A 22,717-nucleotide genomic window follows, 5' to 3' on the forward strand; every position below is an offset into this window, starting at 1 on the left:
AACAGAAGGGAAAAAAAAAAAAAAAAAAAAATCACTGAGATTCACAGATAAATGAAGAGCCAGTGGAGTGTGAAAGCACACTTATGTGCACATGTTGATCAGCCATAGCATGATAAATCAGCTACATTTCATCAGTAGTCAAGATTTATCTCTGGGATTTAGACCTTGATTGAAATCTAATAGGACCTTATATTCCAGGCTGTCCTAGTTACTTATAATGACAATGCTAAGCTAACTTTACACAACAGGTGACCGGACACACAGATGTTTCTGCATGAGAGACTTCAGATGAGTTACCCAACTTTTTACCTGAGAAGGGTATGAAATGACATGCCAAATACTCATTAAATTCAAGAAACTTTGGTCTATAGCACTTACATATCCTGGAGCCCTCAAGCTGCAGCACAGCTAAATATTTAATTATAGCAAATCCAGTACACAAATGGCTGTACTGCCAGCTTCTTCCTCTTCTGAGTTTCAGCTCGGCCAGCTGCTGTTAGGACTGTATCTATATCACTGTTCTGCTCTGAACAGATGCTTTGTAGTTCTTGCTGAGTGGAAGAACAAGCTGGTTTCCCTTTTCAGATCCCGCTGTCTCTTAGGTTTTCAGTCCCCCAGAGTAGGATTTATGCTACTAATCAGTGCATGGCAAATATGAGGGGAGCAGCAGAGACCCACTGTGAACTGAGAAGAGTCAGATGAACCAGTCACCCACACAGCATCATTGAAACAGGGAAGGAAGGATGGGGGGGAGAGAGAGGTGATCTTTCAACAGCATCTCAGATGGATTCCTCAGATTTTTTGGTTGGTGATGCTCACTACCCTCTCCTTTTAGACACTAAGTTGATGAAAGATCTCTGCAAAATGCAGCGACAGAAGGGATATAAACTCTTGAGTCATTATTCAGAGCAACATTAAATCCACACACTTCAATTTTATCAGTGAGCTCAGCATCACATGGAGTTCTGCTCACTCATACCAGCCCCACATCAGAGGATTTCCTGACATGGTGCTAATACAAGCTCAGCTGCCGTAGAGATGCGTGGCTCCTGTTCTAATACTAATCAGGAACAATACCTCTTTGCAAAAATCACAGCCCTGCCACTGAGACTGTGTTATTTTAAGCCCTGCGTAGATCAATAGGATTTCCAATTACTTCACTACAATGATGGAACAGGCAGGAAATTATTCATGTTTGATGTACTGTAAAAGAGACCATTCTGATCAAGCTGTCACTGTCCTGGGTTCAGCTGTGCTTTTCTCTTCACTCAATTCCTTCTCATCAACAGTTACTACCCATTAACTGATTTTGCAGCAACTGGTATGAATAATAGTATTTACACTCTTGTGGATAGAAAAAAAACAAGAACACAAGGTCAGACACACCTTCACAATCCAAACTCAACTCTCCAGAGAGTCTTTCAATAGACATTAGGATATGGAGAGAATTCAAATTTCCTAGCAGAATGTAATCATACTCAGCAAAATGTTGTATCAGTAATGTGTTCTGGCAAAATGCTTGTGTAAAGGCCTGTGATTACAACACTGGCACAGATAAACTACATTATGCTAAGAACGACACTTCCAAACCTGAAAATCTCCAGGCACACATAAAACTTTTATATGAACAACAGGAACACATATCAAGATCCATTTGCCTAGAGTTCATGTTATTCTCCAAATAGGAAAGGCATTTGTTGTAAACTATAGGAGGCCAGTTTCCAATCTTTGGAAAACAAGGTATCAGAGAACAAAAAAGCCTTCCCCATGCCTCTTTCCGTTGACTAAAAATAAGTGCAGTACCTCTGCTCAAGGAATATGTCTTCCTCTTGCTTTTGGAGCACACACTGACACACTGCCTTGTGCTTAGCTATATGCCATGGCAGGCATTTTGGGAGAAAAAGATTATCCAAACTTTCTGTAAATGCAGGAACTAAACAGAACTAGTTCAAAAGCCCACAAAACATCACAGAACAGCTGTGGCCAGTTCTCTGCCAGGTACCCAATGTCCTTCAGGTGGCTTAAATACCATCAATAGTAGGAGTACCACACTTTGGATGCATTGGTCTAGTCCTGAGAACATGTCCCTAGAGTAATGGAGTAATTTTAAAATCCATAAAAATGATGCAGCTTAAGGAAGTGTGGTGGCACAGTGTCTGCCAAGGACTCATCTCTCAAACAAATGACTCAAGTATTATGGTCCAGTTGTGGAAGAAATGCCAAAAGATGTGGATAGGAAGGGAAAAAACCCACCCAAAACCCAATCAACTGTACCTTTGCCCCCACAAGCATCATAAGAATTTCCTCCATGCCAAAGTCTGGGAAATCAGCCTTAAACAGTTTTCAGTTTAATCCAATTTTCTTAATAATGATCTCTACTTTCATAGCTATTATGAGTCAAACTCTGCTATCATGCAACATTGATGAAACCACAGAATGTGCTCACTTACATGGGTGCTAGGTTTCTCCCAAAGTGTTTAGCCACAATGACCTCCTCCTAGCTGAGCACTAATAAGACTCTAGCTGCATCACGGCTGTTGATCATGGTATTCAAAAGCCATTTACTATTTCAAGCTGGTAAGTTAACTATCATACTCCCATGCTTTTGTACAGCTATGATTTTTATGTCCCACATACATCAGCAGCTCATGGTGAACCAGTAGCATTGTTCTGCTTTTATATTGACTCTGTAGCACTACAAAATATGCTCCACTAACAGCAAACCCTGGTGCTACAGATACAGCCTGTAAGAGAAAAGGGGTTAAGAAGAGGCAGAAAGTTTGCACGTACTTGAACTGTCTACAGCCACCTAGACTGCTGTCTGTGGTACTACCGTACCAGCACAGCTCTCCCCTCCACAGAATGGGCAACACTTGAAGATGTATTTTGGAGTGAAGTTTCCTCACATACCTCTCTCTCAGAAAAAAAACGGTCAAACTTCAAATGCCCATGCTCAGCCTCTTTTTTTCTCCCCTCCTTCCTGCAAGTGATGCAACTTCAGAGGAGACTTGGAGAACTTCAGCTCACTACAAAGCAGCTTATACGGGAAGCTGACTACCATGGCAGAAGCAACCCTCAGTTCAGCCTCCTCAGGTCATCCATACTCTCCAGTCACCATGCCTTGCTGAGCTGATTTAAAAGTGGCTAACATGTCTGGCCACAAGAGAAACACCAATGCTGTTTCCCTTCCCCTGAGACATTTACACTCATCAGAATAATTCTGAGCAAAAGAAGTACCACAGCAATAGTTTCTGACCTGTTTTCAATCAGAGCACAGGTTTTAGAAAGGACATATTTCATAATAAAAGGAGGAAAGTGAGAACACTGACTGAACAGCCTATCCTTGACAACAGAAAGCATTATTATAGCCACAGGGTACAGACTGTAGAAACTAAAAATGAGGATAAGAATCAGCTTTGGAAGTCTGATGAAATTCTTTTTAATATAATTTTTTCCTGTTGTGATCACATGAAAATCTTAAAATGGAAACACTGAGCAAATGCCACTTTTTGTTATTTACACTGCAGACCCACAATGTGAATGACACCTGTAACCTTTCCATTTCTTATAGCTTCCCTGTAAGTAGCTGGATCAGTATTCACCTGGCACTCCAAACACTTCAGCTTTGCTTCATGTAGCACTCAGAGACCTGAGTTCACAAGCGCTGTAAACAATTTGAGGAAATAAAATAACCAGGCATTAGGAAGGACAACATCAGATAACGTTTTGTCAAAAGCAGATAGGATGGCAACATTATGTATGTTCTGCTAAAGAGCTAAGACAAGAGTTATGAGCAAATTTATGGAGACTTAATTAATTAAACCTTCTTTTTAATCCATAAATTGAAGTCTATGAGTTCTTCAAATATACTGTAGTTAGCTTGCCAAAAACTTTATTAAATGTTCTTGATAAACTGATGGGTTATAAGTTGCCTGCTGAAAGTACAAACAGCCTGAAATATAAGCACATTAGATAATTTTTGTTAGTTCTACAGCATCCACTCACTGACAGCATGAATAACATCAGGAATCAAGTACCTTGGATCAAAATCATAATTTATTCCTTCAATATCTGCTACCCACAAACAACTTAGATTGTGCTCTGGTTTAGACAATATTCTGAGCAAAATGAGCTCAAAACAATGTCAGAAGAGATTTATTTTCTTAATAAAAAAGTAAGTTATTTTACTGTAGAACAGAGATGTTTGTCCAGCTCTATACTCCAGGCTAGAAAGGTTTTCACTGACTTCAGGATCCAGCGAGAGTAACTGAAACTATCAGAAAACACTGTGTTCATTCAGAGTCCAGGCAAGGTCTGGGCAGTTGGGATTTATCTGGCTACCTAAATTCTTACCATGCCAAGTAACTGACCAGGATTCTTGCTTTAACTAGTGCCTACATATTGCTTTGACATAGTAGGATGCTTTTTAAGGGTAGGTTTGAGCTTTCTGTTTTACCAATGTGTTCAGAGGAACAAAGCAGGGCGACTCTGCCAGGGTCCACATGCTGCCTTCCCACAATACATGTGCTCCAAGGGCCAAACAGGAGAAAATGTGCCAGGAAAGAAAAGCAGTATGAAAGACAACAACTCAACTTCCCTGCATGTTAAGAGCTGCACAAAACCAGTCAATATCAGCTGGAAAAAGAACAAAGCTAGGAAAAAGAGAGGTTCAGCAAATCTTTGCAGCAGCTGCTCCTCATGGGGGCTCTGCGCTGCCCTGTTTGTATCTCAAGCTGCAATTTTGCTCAGAGAGAAGCTGATTCCAGGATAAAAGAAAGGAGAGAGAACAGTGCAAAGTGGCAATACTGGATCACTATTTGGAGACCCAGTGTGTGCATTAACAGCATGGCTATATCCCACCCTATTGTTCAACCAGTGATGAAACTCGGGAAGAGCTATTCAGCCAGTCACGCGGAGATGAGAGAAAGACTGGTAATAAGTAACTAGGATTCATTACAGCACACCATGGTGAACAGACATTAATTTTAACTCGGTGAGGATCATGCCATGCTTGTCTGGTTCATGCACATACTCATTGCCGTGAAAAGGCAATTAGAAACCAGCCATGAGCCAGACTGTGTGTACTCTCATGAGCTTTAAAAAAATGAAAGAATAACAAGGAACAAAGTTGTTGTTCTGAGGACTGGCAGACCCATGCTTATATAGGATTTGTTGGCATAAAAATCCCATTTAACAACTGTGCATTGCAGCAGCTGATGAGGAGACACGCACCTCAAACAGCTTTGGGTTGTAACAATGAGAATTATTTTTGCCATCTTTTTTTTTTTTGACAGAACCTTTCCAAACAGACTCACAAATGGAAGATCCAGTTAAGACATACCTACCAACATTAAACAAGACCATACCAACTAACCAAAGTGGTTGACTGTCTGTCCTCACAGTTTTTAACATGGCACAGTAGTCCAGGCACTGACAGTGTCTGAAGAGATCAAAGACAGGAAGGCATACAGACTACCTGGATTATACCAAATTTGCCTAGATGAGAATTTGGGGGACAGCACATGCAGAACATGACCTGTGTTCTTTATAATCAGCTTAAATCAGGTTTTCATTTACATTTGTACGGTTAAGCCACTGTTTTACATTTGTCAGTGCACATATGTAATATGCGCATGCTGAGACCTCACAGGTCGCATGAATGCCAATGCTGTTTCCCTGCTTCCTTGCCTTTTGATGGCAGTACTTGTCAGCAACGCTTCCCTGAAACCTACTGTGTTCTACCTTTCATACAATATAACCGATTATAAAAATAACCAAAAGTAGTGAAAAACAACTGCATACTAGTACTAGTCAGAGCAACCTGAATTTACCCAGCTTGGTGCCTTCAGCCTAGCTTTCCTGGGAGCCTTCTCCTTCTTCTTTCAAACCCAAAAGTCACACCTTTACCTGCAGTTACCTTAAGCTATCTTTTAAAATGATGAACAGGTTTAGTAACCTTGTATCTCCCTCCACATCAACCACCTTTCTTCCACTGAAGCTCTTGGAAATACCCTGGTTCATGGTCACTCCGTGAAACCAGTTTCAGATACGAAACTCTTCACAGCATTAGGAGATTTATTCAAACTGCCCTGTCAAAAAAAGCATGTATTCCAGAAACATAAGCAAAATAAGTGAGTAGTCTTGGGTCTCCTGTACAGCCCAGACTTGAGGAGTTTCACGGTTCTCACAACGTGAACTCTGCAGCTAGCAATGAGCAAAGAAAGACTGGAAAGTGCAGTGCATCACCTTCTTCACTCACATCTGCTGGACTGGAAGATGCCTGTTTGTCCTCTGCACACCTCAAAAAATGATGAATAAATATTACGACCCCATGGAGTTTCCCTTCCTGCATATGAAAGAAAAACAAAACAACAGCAAAAAGCAAACCATTCCTTTATTAACAGGGAGAAGACTATGTCCATGTAACTACGGCAAAAACAAGCATTTGAGGCCTGGGGAAGAGGAATTGCAAGGCTTATTGAAATAAAGGCAGGCTTGAGGTAACTGCTTTGCCCAGCCTGATTAGACTAGCCAAGGGCTCATGTAATTTATATCAATTCTTTGGTTTGAGATTGCTTTCATTCTCCCTACAATCCTGTATCACCTGAGAAGGCATCATGTTCACCCTGACTTATGGAGAGTTGTGTTTTATGTTGTAATTTGCTAGAACAGTGACTATGCGCAAGTGAGAGAATTTCACAAGCAAAATGTCTTGTCAGTGAAAATAGCAGCTTTACTCCTACATTCACTTAGCAGCAGGAGGCAGAAAGTGTCCTGGGGTTTTTGAATTATTGCTGAAATGAACTCCAGATGCCTGCAGAAAGACTGCTAAATATATACCTAATTGCCAGTTTCTTTTGTCTTAGCCTTGCTGCTAAACAACCTTCAAACAAGAGCATTTGATACATTCTGAATTCTTTATTAGCACCTTTATGCAAAATTAAATGGCACTTGTGCAAAGCCGGAGCACAACAGCATGCCAGTGCTTCATAAGGGATGTCTTTGGAAGCCTGTCTTGGGTATTCGCCTTCCTGTGTGGGGGAAGTTTTCTTATAAATTATAGTCTTCCTTTTACATTACACGCACACCAATTTTATACCTCTCAGTTTTTATGCTAGAAAAATTTGCACATTTATGTAATATTAATCAGGCACCAAATTTTGCTATTTTGAATATTCAGCAAAGAAGAGCAAACTATGCTTCCTGGCCTGCTGCCACTCCAATGACTCATCTTTGCTGACATGCAAGCTAATGGGGGTGAAGATTTGGAATTGCTGCTTCATAGAGAAAAAGGATTTGGGAGAGACAAGCTCGTACGTCCCATGCTTCATCCCTGCTAACCCTGACTCCCACACGCAATGCCAACAGTACAGCTGAGAACTATGAAACTGCCTCCGGGCTCTGTGATTATAGGTGTATGTAAGGGTAACCATTACGAGTACCTACATCAAGGCTTTCATCTGGAAATAAGATGGTCTTAAAAATCAAAGATCATATACACCACACTGAACCATTTCCATATTCAAATAAATCAACGACAGAACACGTTCATTAAGGGGGAGGAGAGGCAGAGGGATCGCCAGTGTAACCACTCCATCTGTGACACAGGAGCACACAGCACACTGTCGGCTGCTGCATTCCCATAATACACAATCCCTCTGCCTTCACGAGTCTATGCTGATCTTTTCCATCCCAGCAGCAAACCTCACCCACGGCTGTAACCTGCTGCCCTCATTAGCCCAATATTCAGTACCAAGGGAGCCGACATCAACAACAGAAGCTACTGTGCAGCCCTCTTCCCTTTCTCTCTTCCCCAAATCTACTCGGTTTGATTTTTACCCTGCTTTCAGCACACTGGGCCAGTGCTACTCTATAGAGCAGGATTCAGACAAGGTTCAACCTAAAGTGGCATGGAAGTGCTGCTGTCACCTAACATATACGGGAACGGATGGGCACATCCAGAACACCAGCACAAAATGCCACAGCTGTAAAGCAGGGCTCAAGTTTTGACACTTGCTAGATAACTTATCGCTGTGCTGGTAATCTCTTCCGGGACTCTGCCAGTCAGACAGCATGAGGTGTGTATTAGGGACACTTACACAGACTTCAGCTCTATGACGCCTGATTCCCACTAGCCATGTCAATCTTTAATTTATAATTTGCCTAGTCCTAGCAAGGGCTTCCTGCACAGCGTGACACTTGGCTGCAACACTTCACAGAAATCACTCGAGACAGCGTGAACCTCCAGTTTCTGAGCTTCAGTCCCAGTTATAAACACACAGTGTTATTTTAAACACTTCAGGTTGAAAGCGTGGACTTTCCAAAACTTGACTACCATAGTAAGGATATAAAGGATGGGAAAATCTTGACCTTGCTGATTTTCAGATGTCTTAAGAGAAAAAGGATATTGGGCAGCTGCTTCTAGTTAAATGCGTGAAGACTAATGACCTCCTTCAAAATCATGCACTCTGGACAAGATTAATCTGTTCTTTGTTGACTATTCAGCAAGGCAAGCACATAGCAGTGATCTGGTAAAGTTTGTGTTTGAATAACAAAAAATTTCAAGTCAGCAGTTCCTTCTTTGCCATTTCAAATAATACAGAGTGAGGTTTAAATGCTGGAGTCACAGCTAAACACATAAGGCAGCTCACAGAATCACAGAATGGCTGAGGTTGGAAGGGACCTCTGGACGTCATCCTGTCCAACTGCCCTGCTCAACCTGGGTCACCTGTAGCAGGCTGCCCAGGATCATGTCCATACAGCTTTTGAGTATCTCCAAGGATGGAGACTCTACAACCTCTCTGGGCAACCTGTGCCAGTCCTCAGTCACCCTCACAGTGAAAAAGTGTTTCCTGATGTTCAGATGGCACCTCCTGTGTTTCAGTTCATACTCATTGCCTCTGGTCCTGGCCCTGGGCACCACTGAAAAGAGCCTGGCTCAGTCTTCTTCACACTCTCCCTTCATATATTTATATATATTGATAATATCTGTCCTGAGCTTTCTCTTCTCTACGCTAAACAGTCCCACCTGTCTCAGCCTTTCCTCATGTGAGAGGTGCTCCAATCCCTTAATCAATCTTAGTGACCCTTTGCTGGACTCTCTCTGGTAGCTTTGTATCTTCTGGTACTGGGTAGCCCAGAACTGGACATGGTACTCCAGGGGTGGCCTCAGCAGTGCTGAGTAGAGGGGAAGGATCACCTTCCTCAACCTGCTGGCAACACCTCTCCTATTGCAGCCTCAGGATACCATCAGCCTTCTTTGCTGCAAGGGCACATTGCTGGCTCATGTTCAACTTGATGTCCACCAGGACCCCCAGGTCCTTTTATGCAAAGCTGCTTTCCAGCTGGTCAGCCCCCAGCATATACTGGTGCAGGACTTTGCACTTCCCTTTGCTGAACTTCATGAGGTTCCTGTCGGCCCATTTCTCCAGCCTGTTCAGGTTCCTTCCCTCTGGATGGCAGCACAACCCTCTGGCGTATCAGCTGCTCCTCACAGGTTGGAACACGAGCAAACTTGCTGAGGGTGCACTCTGCTACATCATCCAGATCATTAATGAAGATGTTGAATGGGACTGGACTCAGTATTGACCCCTGGGGTACACCGCTAGTTACTGGCCCCCAACTAGACTTCATACCACTGATCACCACCCTCTGGGTCTGGCTGCTCAGCTAGTTTTCAGTCCACCTCACTGTTTGCTCATCTAGCCCATACATTACCAGTTTCTCTCTCAGGATCTTCCGGGAGGCAGTGTTGAAAGCCTTACTGAAGTCAGGGTAGACTATATCCACTGCTCTCTCCTCATCTACCAAGCCAGACATTTCATCATAGAAGGTTATCAGGTTGGTCAAGTATGACTTCCCCTTTGCCTTCCCCTTTGTGAACCCAGTCATCACCTGACTGAGCCTTCCCTGAAGCAGAGTCATGTACTGCAGCCTCCAGTGGCAGAACTGCACTGGTGGAATTGGGTCCTCTCTCCGTTTCTCAGTATAAAACAGAATGCAACAGGCAGATGAAATCCTATGAGCAGGAGTGCCACCATTTTTCCTATCTGAGATCATGCAAGTAGAAAAACTAGCTTACTTCATTTACAGAAATTCAGTGAATGGCCAAGTTAGCTTCAAGGAAGGAATGAGGAAAGGGAAGCAAAGCTGTTTAAGAAACAAATAATTGCTCCTTGAAAAAAAAACCCAAGCATTTTTAAACACACAATTTGTGTGTCTATCCATTTTCTCCTTTTGTCATGGTCCTTCACCAACTCATAGCGCAGTAGGGACCAGGCATTATCATGTTATCTTTGGAGTCATTAAATGCTAAATGAGACTTCTTCATTGTACTGTTAAGCAGAGCTGATGACACAGCTCCCTAAGGGCACCTTGGTCTTACCCTGTTTGCATTAACAAAACCCCAAAGAGAGAACATTACAGAGGATTTGAAAGGAGACTGTGGCAGAGAGGTTGATATTGGCATCTGTAAATCCTCTGCATGCTTAAATAAAGAACTTGGTGGTAATCTCTCTAAATAAAACTCTGCAAAGCGTAACATTTCTGGCATTCTTGGTGCTTCCCAAAACCAAAACTGTCACTATTATCTTCTGATGCAATGACAGACACCTCCTGCTCTCATAGGGATACAGAGATTTGGGTTAGTTCTGTTCATACAAGAGAAAGGAAGGATCCAGAACACAGAATAGTGAGGCCAACGCCTTCTCCCAGCCCTCCTCATATATAGGGCACAGGTTACAGAGAAACTTGAATGGGTTTCTACACTGAAGTACATCAGTGTATTTCCTAACTAGCCAGCTGCCTTCTGGACGTTGAAGACCCTAGTTAAAGAATTGAACATCTATGTCCTGTTTGTGTGCATGCACGTGTGTGTACCTAGAAGAGAATGTGCACATGCAAGCAGCTGCCTTTGTCTGGGAAGAGGTGAGATTACAGTAACACCTGTATAACTAGCTTATAGATATATGTATTACACAGCTTCCCAAGGACCCCCAATTCAAAGGAGGGTTGGAAAAGGAGTAGCCTGCAGTATTGCAATCTGCATGGCAATAACATCCTTATACTGATTTAAGCAGGCCAGACTTTCCTTATCTCACTGTGTTTTTCTTTAAGCTGAACATGTTCATAAAGCTAATGAGAAGATCCTAGCTTCGAGCTTAGCCTCTGGTCAGTCTTCGGTGACTAATATTTTATTTCTCCTCTAACTTCTTGCCAACACAGGCAATCAACTGCTAACCTGAAGCTATGTGGTCTCCAACCCACTTCTACCTTAAAACCAGCAGAAGCCCCATATGTTTCTTGTCTAGCACACAGTAAACACAATGGCAGTCTAGCAAATAGGCTATTTCAGCACCTGGTTATATCTGAAGCTCTCCTTGGTGCGTTGGGAAACAGAGTAATGTTAATGAATCATGTTCAATTATAACATAGTTATTTCCAAACTTGTTTGATGCTTAGCATTTGAGGAAAACGATATGCTTACTCACCATAAGGGATATATGCCAAGCCTACTGACAATGAAGACAATGGCAAATGTAAGGAACAGAAGGTCACTCAGTTTTTGACACTTGCAATAGTTTGCCATTTTGGCAGCCTGTAAAAGAAAGAAATATCTGTTTACTTCTGTGAGGACAACTGAGTTCTCTTGTATTGTGTAAGAAGAAGAAATCAAATTTTTATGAAATCTCTAACATTTTCATTGGGCCACCTCACAGTGACCTTGTAACTCCTCTCCACCAGGCAGGTGGAAAATGTCTTCTCAGAAAAAAACCCAGACTGCGTAAAACCAGAGTACATCTCTCATTTTGTCCTTTCCTATTCAATTTCCTTTTTGAAATCCTACAATTTCAGATTCAGAAAACTCTTCTAAACCTTTTATTGAACCCCACTGTGTTTATGCTGTCCTTGTCCCCAACCTCTTTACCCGTCTCTCACCTTTCCAGTATGCTCCACTTGCGTTTTCAGCATCCATCCATCTTCCACCTGCCCCATGCTCTCTGACCTTCTAGTGTTGCTATATACAAACTTTGTCTCAAATCCTCTATTGTGCCCCATATCCTATGTTCTCCTACAGCATCTCTTCTTCCTTTCTGACCTATACAGAGCAGCTTCTACCTCTAAGATTATATCCCTCCCCTTCAAAACTTTTTCCAAAGCTCTCTTCCCCTCTCTTTCCAACTTTTGCTTTCCAACTTGTTGCTCTACGCCTATTTTTACATGCTTCTCTCATTTGTCTTCATGCAGCCTTCTGACTCCTCCTCAGTAAGAGTCTACTAATTACTCTTCACTCAAATCACTCATTAAAACACTGATCTTCCCTGAAGTTTCTTTGCCCTCTTCTCCCTGAAGAGAACAGCATGTACAAGCAAGCTTGTTTTAAGATGTCTATGCTGCTTCCACAGCGTTCATGTGTGTAAGCAATTACTTATTTTAAAACATCTGCTTCAAGGCAGGGACAGTCCTTCTTTATGCTTTCTGTCAAATGTATCCAGAGAGTCACTGCACAATGAAGTATATGAAGAGCCTGATTTAGTGCCCACTTAAGTCACTAGGAACCCTTTCAAAACCCCCTCTGAGGGGCCTGTATCCAGCTCCCATAATGAGAAGATGCTTACTTGTGCAGACTTTCCAGAGGGCTAAGAGGGAGCAAAATTACCACAACTATGCATATAGAATACTATTCTGAATGCAGAATTCAAACCAGAGAATTGTCTAAAATGGTGAGAGACACTCTTGCATTCTGTCTGACTTTTTGGTACAAACACACTGAACCTGAAAGTGCTCAATGCTCATGTCAGACAATCTGGATGCCAAAACCAACCTGCACTTTTGGATGTTACATAACTTCTGCAATGTTTCCACTCAAAATCTGAACATAAAGGATATCCTCACTAACAGAAAACAAGTTAGGAAGCTCACAAAATATGACGAAAGCCACCAGTGCTGCAAAGAAAACAGCCCTTCTGAATCAGCCCTGTATTCTACAGTGGACACAAATGAGTTTCCCAGCAGTTTGTACTCACAGTCTGGTTTAAGGAAAAGAGAACACTTCGGTGCCAACATGCAAAGCAGAAGAGTTACTGACACCTTGATTTGCAGATGACTGAAAGCTCAGATAGGAATTTTGGATGTATTTCCATGGTGGCACTCTAAAAAAGCTGGTTTCATAGTATGTGAAGCTGTTATTGCTACAGCAACTTGTAGTAGTATCATGCCATTTCTCAAAAACAGTACAGCTGTTGGGTCATCAGTTCTCAAATAATATATCTACAAACGATATTGATAAGGAAGGACTACAAAAAAAGGGAAAGGGTATGTTGTTGGATGGAATTGGGCCACCTAAGACAATACAACACAATTTTCAACGCTTAAAAACCATGACTACAACTGAGTAACACAGCTCTTCCAGATAGTCTTGCTAGTCTATTTAAATCCATTTATTTTACAGCGTGGCTATTTGCCTTGGTCTGAAGTGTCCATTCCCTGCTCTTTTAGAAAAGTGCGTTAGGAGATAGCTGTAACCTGAACAGAAAGGATTCAGGTTGAACTGTCAGCTGTGTGAGGCTCATATACCAGAAGCATACCAAATTGGCAACTACTCACACCCATATACTGGCATCAAAACTGTCACAGTGTTCATTAATTGAAGCTGAAAAGTCTCAAGGTCCCCAAATGGGTGGAATTTTAAGTGCTTCAGCAGGTTAGGTTACAGTGTTTCCAACCCACAAGCTGTACTGCAGTGCCATGATACCCAAGACCCCTCAAAACAACTTAGCTGGGATTCTGAAAGTTGCCTCTCAGTAGCCTACATTTCAGCTTAAGCTAATGTAATGGCTTCCTAGGCAAGCAAGTGACTACGTTTGGTCTGTCCTGCCATGGCTAGGCTGCTTTGAGTATCCAAGATAACTTTCACTCAGACCTAAGAGAACAGCTATGTATTCCTGAAAATCCTGCTATGACTCTTCTGTACCTGCAGATGCCTTAAGACCTATGGAAAAAACTTGACCTCCAGTATTCCTACCAATATATACTACGTTCTGCAATAAGAATAGCAAAAATGTTGCATTCCAGCTTTCCACTGGACATGTTTCATTATGAAATGGTAGGTGGAAAGAGTCTAGTGGCCTCTGGAAATAGCTTTTCATTTTTACAAATATATAATATGTAAAACAGGTCAGGTGCACAACTGACCCATCATGGCAAGATAGTTTACCAGCTTCTTTTGCAGTCTGATAATTTTCTTTCTCTGTACTGACTTTCCCCTCAGTAATGCCAGCAGTGTGTAGGAGTCCATCTTCTCTCATACGGCACCAGGGCTATACCCAATTGCCCTAGCAGGAGAAAGTTTGTTGCCTGAGTCGTAATGGCCCTCCTAGTAAATGCTTCTCAGGAGTTGCAATTCCTTTCTTACACTTCAGACTGGCTTTAGTATTTCCAGTCAGAACAGACTGAACGAATTGATTAGAAAGACCACTAAAGTACGTGCCTCATGGGGAACTGTATTTGCTGAATGTTTGCAAATCACGTGAGAATATCAGCAATTTCTCTTTATCTTAGCCAGTGAATGAACAGAGGAATTCAGAAAAAATACGTATCTCATTGTGTTCAAGGTAAGGTTTTAGCTAGCCTATTGCAGCTGCTCTCCAGTGGTTTTATAGTTCCACAGGCACTGGTCTGATCTGGAATGAACACTGTCAAGTACATCTGTCTGGTGGCAAGAAAAGAGGAATGAAGAAAGTTTGGGTGAACCCACAGCTAGCAGAATGGATCTACACACATTGCTAAAACAGAAAAATAAACTTGTAAAGATGTAATTATTTCTATCAGGAGAAATCCAGATTCTCTGTTGCTTTCTATCTCAGGCAGTCATGTGCCTTCTAGATTAAAAAAATATTAAAAAATAAAAACAGATTTACAGCGCTATCGAATCAGAATGGCAGGATTTTGGTTCTGCAATAGGTGACTCACACAGTGAGACTATATTCTTGCATTAACAGAATCCCTGCAACTACTTTAGTAAAAAATAATTTCAGACAAAATAGTTATTAACTTTGGTTTGATCCTGGTGGAGAGTTCACAGACAGCCCGATCCCAGCATCAACCACAGCGGTCTGAGAACTGATGCAGATACAGGATGACAACATCTCTAAATTGCCACTACGGAAGTTACAGACCATCTTGACTTAAAAGAATTTCAATCATCCTTCTTCTCCAAAGCCAACTGTTTAATACTGGCATCTGGATGCGGAGGCACAGGAGCCTGGAAAATCCTGGGGACCAGAGGTCAGCTCACTGCCTGTGCACAGAACAGCCACTAAGTAGTCCAGCACCCTCTGCCCAGCAAAGCACAGCAGAATCAAACCGTGACACCTTGATTCTTCCGGAGATAGGGTTCTTGCCCCACACATCACTTCAGAGGGGTCAAGAACCAGGAGCTTCCATCTCACAGAGTCATCACTTTCCAGATTTTGCAACTTTGAGCTTTTGACTTTACCATGTTATATTTAAAACCTGTGTGTAACCTTCCCTGGCATGCAATGCATTACCAGTTTCTGCTCTGTACAAGCAACTTATCAAGGGATAAAACAGCCTAAAGTCACAACCATGCACTGCTACAAGTGTAATATATTTCAGCAAGGAAATACACTATATTAATCACTATTACCATCTTGAATTGGCCTCTTTGCTTAAGAAATACTTGTTTTGAATAACAAATAGATTCCACCTATTGACATGCTAGCTCTCAGAATAGTGAATACCATGTACAGACACTGATAGACGTATTATCTCACCTCTAGGACAACATCAGCCGCATCATGGAGACATAAGGTCAAGGTTCCAACTCGTGTCAAATTGGTTACATATGAGAAGGTTATCAGGGTGACTGTTACAATGTGATGGGTAAACATGATGCCAAAATCCTAGAGCAGCAAGAAGCAGGGGGGGGAAAAAAAAAAAAAAGAACCAAACAGTGAGATTCAGTACTCTTATACAAAAATGGATGGATGTTTTTAAAACCCAGCATTAAGGTTATGTTACATAAAGATCCTGCTACGTAAGTGCATTAAATACCCTGCTATATTATTTCACTTAGACTGAATAAAATGATTGTTGTACGTTAACAAAATGCAAAAAGATTATTGAAAGCTATGCAATATCTACATTTCTCAGTTCATAATAATTTAACCTAATGAAGTAAACATTTGCGGCTGAAGTTACTTTGAAAAGGCGTATGTACATACAAATAAAATTACACCATATTTCTGATACACCAAGCAACATATAATATGCAAAATAACACACCATTCACAAGACCTCAAATAGCTACAAAGGAACGGGAAACACATTTCCACCGCATTAGGAGTTATCGACAGTCACCTGCCAAGCACAACTGAGAGCTTTCACAGAGCTGAGAATCCCAGTTCCAGTTTTTTATTTGTTTGTTTTTAATGAAGCTGATTTGTCTTCACACTGTAACAGGGTCAGAAAAGTCTTCAAATGAGCCGGTGCAGCTCCTCCCACTCAGATCTGATCTGCTGCTCCCCAAATGATGCAGGTTAGCTGGTCTCCAGATCAGTAACTCTGAGTTATTTGGCCAGCAAATAACTGTTACTATTGAAAAATACCAGGAGCAGTGAAGATCCTGTAACATCACATTCCCAGATACATGCCAAGGGGCAGGCAAAGCAGAGAGAATGACCCATCTGCCTGGCCTAGACTCCCAGACTGATTACTGAGAAAATAGGACCCACAGAGGTGAGACTCTTCTCTGCAAGGCACCAAGTCAGTCAAAAAGAAGTCTTGCTGGAGTTTGCTGAACTACCCGCACAGCTTTGAGAAAGTGATGTCAAAACCCCGAAGAAAAGATCACAGGCATGATTTGACTGGGGATTTTCTCCATGCACCAGGTGCAAAGTTACTACCACAGCTCTCAGTGGATCTAGCAGCTCTCATGCAGGGCTGTCTGAAGGGAGAGATCCAGGCAGTTAGAAGCAGCAGCTCCTCTGGGCAGCCTGCTCGCCAAGCATCTTGGGAGGTGGTATTTGGCTTTCTGGCAGCTTTCATGGGCCAGTCCTGCTGAGCTGTGGTAGTCTTCAGCTAAGCTGCCCACAGTAGAGAAACCGAAACTGAGACCCTGCAGTCTTTAGAGAGGCAGCAACTGGTTTGCGAAGGGACTGAACGTACACGTGTCGGGCAGGAGTGCCCTATGGAAAGTGCTGGTCAGCTCCCACTAACACAGGGTCAACTCCAGAAAAGCAGCAGCTACAGCTGCCGACTGCTCTGTCTCTCCAATACTGGGAAGAGTAACTGCCCAGTGTCACCGTACCTCTCTTTGGGAATGCAGCACGCATGTAGCAGGCACCACTGCTTTCAAAGACGTGCAGTGCCACTGCCTCTCAGTACCAGCACTTGGCTTCACTGCAACGTACACCTGGACTCCGTGGAAAAACCTGCAGCTTGAGCAGTCTCACTAACTGAATAGGGACAGGACCTCCTCCCAGCCTATCGCTTTATATTTAATGCTATCAGGTGCTACAATGTTCTATTTCCTTCACATACTCATCAATGGGCATTGCCAGTATCTCCACCACAAAGCTGAAGGGAAGCAGGGGGGAAGGGAAAAAAAGACTAAAAGCAGAGAACCATATCCTAGTCTGGTATACACCCAACATTTCACAGCCAGGTTATTTGGTCCTCAGCAGTGTGGAGCACAATCAAATACATTCAGCAGGCATCTCAAGCCGTTGCTTTAAATCCATTTTCTTAAAGCAGACTGAACAAAAAGAGCATTAAGGCTGTTTCACTTTCTAAGAGTCTTAAGGGAAAGCAGGGGTATGGCATCTTAGTCATTTCAGTAACCACAAACCCACATGTGGGGACCATTTCACCATACCGTAATCAAAACGGCAAAGCACCTACCTTATTCCCTGAGATCAGAAGTAAGCTACTAGCATTGCCATATGGCCGTACTGCAGCCTAGCTCTTTACCTCCTTCAGCTGCAAATGCTATGGCACTGTTCTTCATTTTCCTTCTAATTGCAATTACGTTAGCTCATAGGAAGTCCAAATAGGGGAAGAAGCCAAGTAGAAAATTCTCGTCTGTTTTTATAGCTGACACATTCATGTTCTACAATTACAAGATTTCTAGTCCCTCTTGGAAACTCTTCAAGGCATTCCTGACAATACGGATTATTCCTAAGCAGCCCTAATGCTCTTGGGCAGTAGTCTTCTGCACTTCTGCATGAGTGTACTTATGGAAATGCTGTCCAGGGAACTCCTTCTCTGATAATGTTTCTTAAAAGAGACAGTTATCTGACTCTGCCAGCTCTGAAATGGAGATGCTGGACTGACGTACTGAAAATGGTTAGAAAAAAGTAGCAGTGATATAAATAAGACTACTTTTCTTATTCTGGTCCTTTCTTTCCTGTTTATGACATTTCTTTACGTCAGTAATTAATACTATGCTTTGAAGATGCTACCTGTTAGATTTTAATTAGACATAAGGGTAATGAACACATAGAAACTAATGGTACAAGTCCCCATAATGTCAAGTGGTACTTGTGTTCCCAGCTTACTGAAGCACTTTCACCCATACACAGCAGAAGAGCAGCTGTACAGGAATGGGCTTTTTCTTTTTTTAAATATATTTCAAACTGTATGTATATTTGTGCAAGATGCATTTATTTACAACAGATTTGTAGCCTCCAGTTGTAACTGCTGAAAGATATCATGTGCCTGTGTCATGAAAATATGTGGCTAAGAATAGGACAAAGAACCTACTTGTGACACCATCAGTGGGAAGAACGCAGGGCAGACAATGGAGAAACCCCATGGGTCTCAACTTGCAGACAAGCCCTCTGGAATCAAGGCTTCTGCTACACATGTTTGTTTAACATGACACACTCACGGACTAAACTGCCAAGTGGCTATGGCGCATTAGTGCCACTGAAGGGCAAAACATCATCTTTATTAGTCACTCCAGCTTCTGGAAATGGGCTTCAACAAGGAAGGGGAGTATCACCAGCTAAAGGTTTCAACCATTACAATTCTAGTAAAGGTCTGCAAAATGTACACAATCTAAATTCCTCTCCTCTGAAACAAAAGAAATCAGGTCTATGACTTTTTTTACTGAGTTTGAAGAAGAGATCTAGGATCCAGATTCAGTGAAATATAGCATAAATTTTCTAGAATCAAAATGGAATATGCAAGAAAATTAGCGGCTACAGATTATTTTATTTTGGGAATGAGTGAACTGTCTTTTTTTTAAAAAAGTAAAACACAGAAGCTCTAGGAAATGCCAAATGCTTGGAACAAAAAGGTGTGAATACACAGAAAGGTCTCCTAGATCTTCTACAAACCTGTTAAAAAACTGGCTGAGTAGAAATTTTATACATTCCCTTAAATACACCGGTCAAATGTTTTTCTATCAAACAATACTTCAGGTATCCAGAAAGCATGAAAATAAGCCTCACTGCTTTTAAAACTCATCAGGGGCTTGTGAGAGTAACAAAGTTCCCCGATCTAATTTTTTTTTCTCTGTGTTTTACAGAAGAGGAGTATGGGAAGCTGGACAGAGATGATAAAAACCCAAATCATATTAGGCTGCAGTCTTTGCAAGTGGAAACCCTTAAGGGTAGAACATCATTACAGCAACATAGTAGATATTTATGAAGCAAGCAACATGCCATTATAAAACCATAAAAGTTAATCTACTCAGTTCACTGCCTTAATGCAATAGTAGGTATGTGCAACAGCCTAAATAGTTTGCTCACACCTCTTCAGCCAGGCAAAGATAATCTGGGGGAATTTAGAACACCTAAATAAAGATAAACAGGTATTTGAAAGTCAGCAAACCAATTGAAAGTCATTTTAAAGTAATGAATTTGCTATCAGAGAAGAATAAAACGGAGATGGAAAACAGCAAGTACATTTCTCTTGAGCTACAGTGAGTAAAAGACCAGTGCTGGAGTTAGGCCAGTGCCGAGTGCTGGTGCTTTCAGGGAAGACCTACTGCACCTGACCTTGAGAGAAACCCGGCTACATAAAAGCGGTTGGCTGAATTCCTGCAGTGCACGAGGCTGCCAGGGCACTTTTTATCATCCCAGACTACAACACAGCCACTGCTGAATTTAAAGTATCTAAAATAATAACCAAGACTTAGATAAAAGTATTCCTTCTCACTGTAACATGAAAACATCAACAGGTTTCTCAGGCTCAGAACTGTTAATCTGCTCTGTATAAGCTGCCATGAAGTACTACAATAGCGTCTGATATTAGCTGGCAAATTTCCTGCTTCTTCCGGTTAAACAGAGCCTTATTTCTTATGGGCACCGTTTCACACATTGCATATTGGGTACATCAAGAGGTTTCCACATTTTTTAAACTAAACCTGCTCTTTAAAAGAGAACTATTATGGTGCTGCAAAAGCTGGTGTCTCTGTCAAGCTTTTACTACTTTTTCTCAACTACTGTAAGCTCCCAGTGCTAACATTTTTCAACTTGCGCCCACCCCTGGCCACAGAACAGTTTTACTGTGTGACACCAGTGCACGGCTGCATTTCTCCAGTCTGATCTTCCTAGTTACCAATTTTGCTTACATTACTAAAAGAACTGCCTCCACAGTCCAAACTGGTCAGTGATCTAATAGGTTATTTATAAATATGGCATCTCCACTGTCTCCTGCAAGGTGCTTACAATGAAAGGCTTTTGACTTGCTATCATTGCACTGCAGATATTGTGCTCCTGCTCTCTGCTGGACACTGGATGTTCTCAGACATAGCAGACACATGGGACACTGCTTTGATCTGGTGCTCTGGCTTTAAGCACTGCAAATCTGCAGCAGGGGTGCTACTTAGCTGTTAGCGATCCACTTCCCCACCTCCATCTCCCTTTCTATTTCCACAGTAGGCTGCTGCAAAGTCTTCCTGGTAACAAGTACAAGTCATTTACATATAACTGAGAAACAGACTTGCAAAAGATTGTTTACTTGCACCTGTACTATGGACAGGATCAGGCTTTAGCTCTGTGCTCAGCTCACCAATGGGAATAAAATTTCCAAGTCATGAGGGAAAAAGCTATAGCATTTGCTCATGAGATGTATTAAATGAGAAAGGTGTTACTGACCCTCCCAGTGGTCCTTTTCAGAAGTGTACTTCAGCGCTGAACCTAGATGCTGTTCAGGTAGCCTCCAATTACTTTTCACATGAGCAAAGCAACTAGTCAGGAATCAATTAAATATTCTTTAAAGATGTACTGTACTGCAAAATTGCAGTACTGTTGCAATTGCAATGCTGTTACATTTTCCTCTCCCTCAAGAGGTACACAAAGAAAATAAAATGTAACCAATGGCACAGTGCAGAGGGCTGAATATGAATGTAGGGGGACTGATTAGACACAATATATTTCTGCATCAATAACCTGAACAATTCTGTAACATTGCTGCAGAGGTTTGGTTTTGGTTGATATATTGACAAATGGCTATTCAGTATTGCCGGCATCTGCAGCTTATGTATATTAGTCAATGTTACTCTTGATTTAAATTCATCTCCACTATCATACAGCTCTATTAAGCACCGTTTTTCTGCATCTCTGTTTTTTGAAACAGTGAAGTTGTACTCATTTCAAACTCATGATTAACAGAATGTTTAGCATCTACAGACAATGCAAGCAAGGGATTTACATGTATTAATCCTAAATTGGTTGTTTTGTTTACAATTTACCCTCCAATATGGATTTAAAATTTGTAGATGTTTTCTTGAGATTTCTACTTCTGAAAAAATTAGGAAATTCAAATAGAGGGGTGTTTTTCTATATATGTAGCTCTGACACAAGACTCGCAGGACCACGCTGTGGTTCCAAACAGCAGATACATTTATTCAGGACATACTGGATCCTTCATTTACTCTCAGAGTTATGCTCCTGCTAAAATTCTAGTAAACAGGGATTGTTCCATTAGCATAGCCTACAATCATTTAATTAAATGACAGTAGAAGGAGGCACATAAAAATATTATAAAATCCTTCCAAACGTTTTGAACAAATAATTTTGCAACATTAAAAAACCCTGCAAGGATAGCTCAATGGACTGTTATTAGAATGACTGTCGTGCTGCCTGTTCTGCTGTGGACTAGCACTTTCCTGGGAGGAGAGAACTTGGATGAAGGAATATGGAACAGGTTGCTACTGATATTGGAAAAATGTTTTTATCTGGCCAGAGTTTTTTCTTCTTGATTAATAGCCCTGTCCTGGTTTTGGCAGGGATAGAGTTAATTTCCTTTCTAATAGCTGGTACAGTGTTTTGGATTTAGGATGAGAACAAAGTTGATAACACACTGATGTTTTAGTTGTTGCTAGGTAATGCTTACACTAGCCAAGGACTTTTTAGTTTCCCATGCTCTACTGACTGAGAAGGCTGGAGGTGCACAAGAAGCTGGGAGGGGGCACAGCCAAACTGGCCAAAGGGACATTCCATACCATGTGACGTCATGCTCAGTACATAAACTGGGGAAAGCTGGCCGGGGGGGCCGCTGCTCGGGGACTGGCTGGGCATCGGTCGGCGGGTGGTGAGCAATTGTACTGTGCATCACTTGCTTTGTGCATTATGATTATTATCATATTATCATTATTATCATTTTATCTCAATTATTAAACTGTTTTTTGTCTCAACCCACGAGTTTTTCTCACTTGTGCTCTTCCAATTCTCTCCCCCATCCCACC

At 41.7% G+C, this 22,717-nt stretch overlaps 1 protein-coding gene across 1 annotated transcript in view; it reads right to left on the reverse strand.

Moving 5' to 3' along the window:
* Positions 1–22,717, reverse strand: part of CERS6 (ceramide synthase 6) — a 110,893-nt gene that overhangs the window by 9,739 nt on the left and 78,437 nt on the right. Inside the window, exons 7-8 of the mRNA XM_009274999.1 lie at positions 15,795–15,923; positions 11,490–11,596 (exon numbers count right to left, since the gene is read on the reverse strand). Coding sequence (XP_009273274.1) covers positions 11,490–11,596; positions 15,795–15,923 — 236 coding nt within the window. The remainder of the gene's footprint in view (positions 1–11,489; positions 11,597–15,794; positions 15,924–22,717) is intronic.

This window comes from Aptenodytes forsteri, unplaced genomic scaffold (genome assembly GCF_000699145.1).
Source record: "Aptenodytes forsteri isolate BGI_AS27 unplaced genomic scaffold, ASM69914v1 Scaffold255, whole genome shotgun sequence".
NCBI classification, from domain to species: Eukaryota; Metazoa; Chordata; class Aves; order Sphenisciformes; family Spheniscidae; genus Aptenodytes; species Aptenodytes forsteri.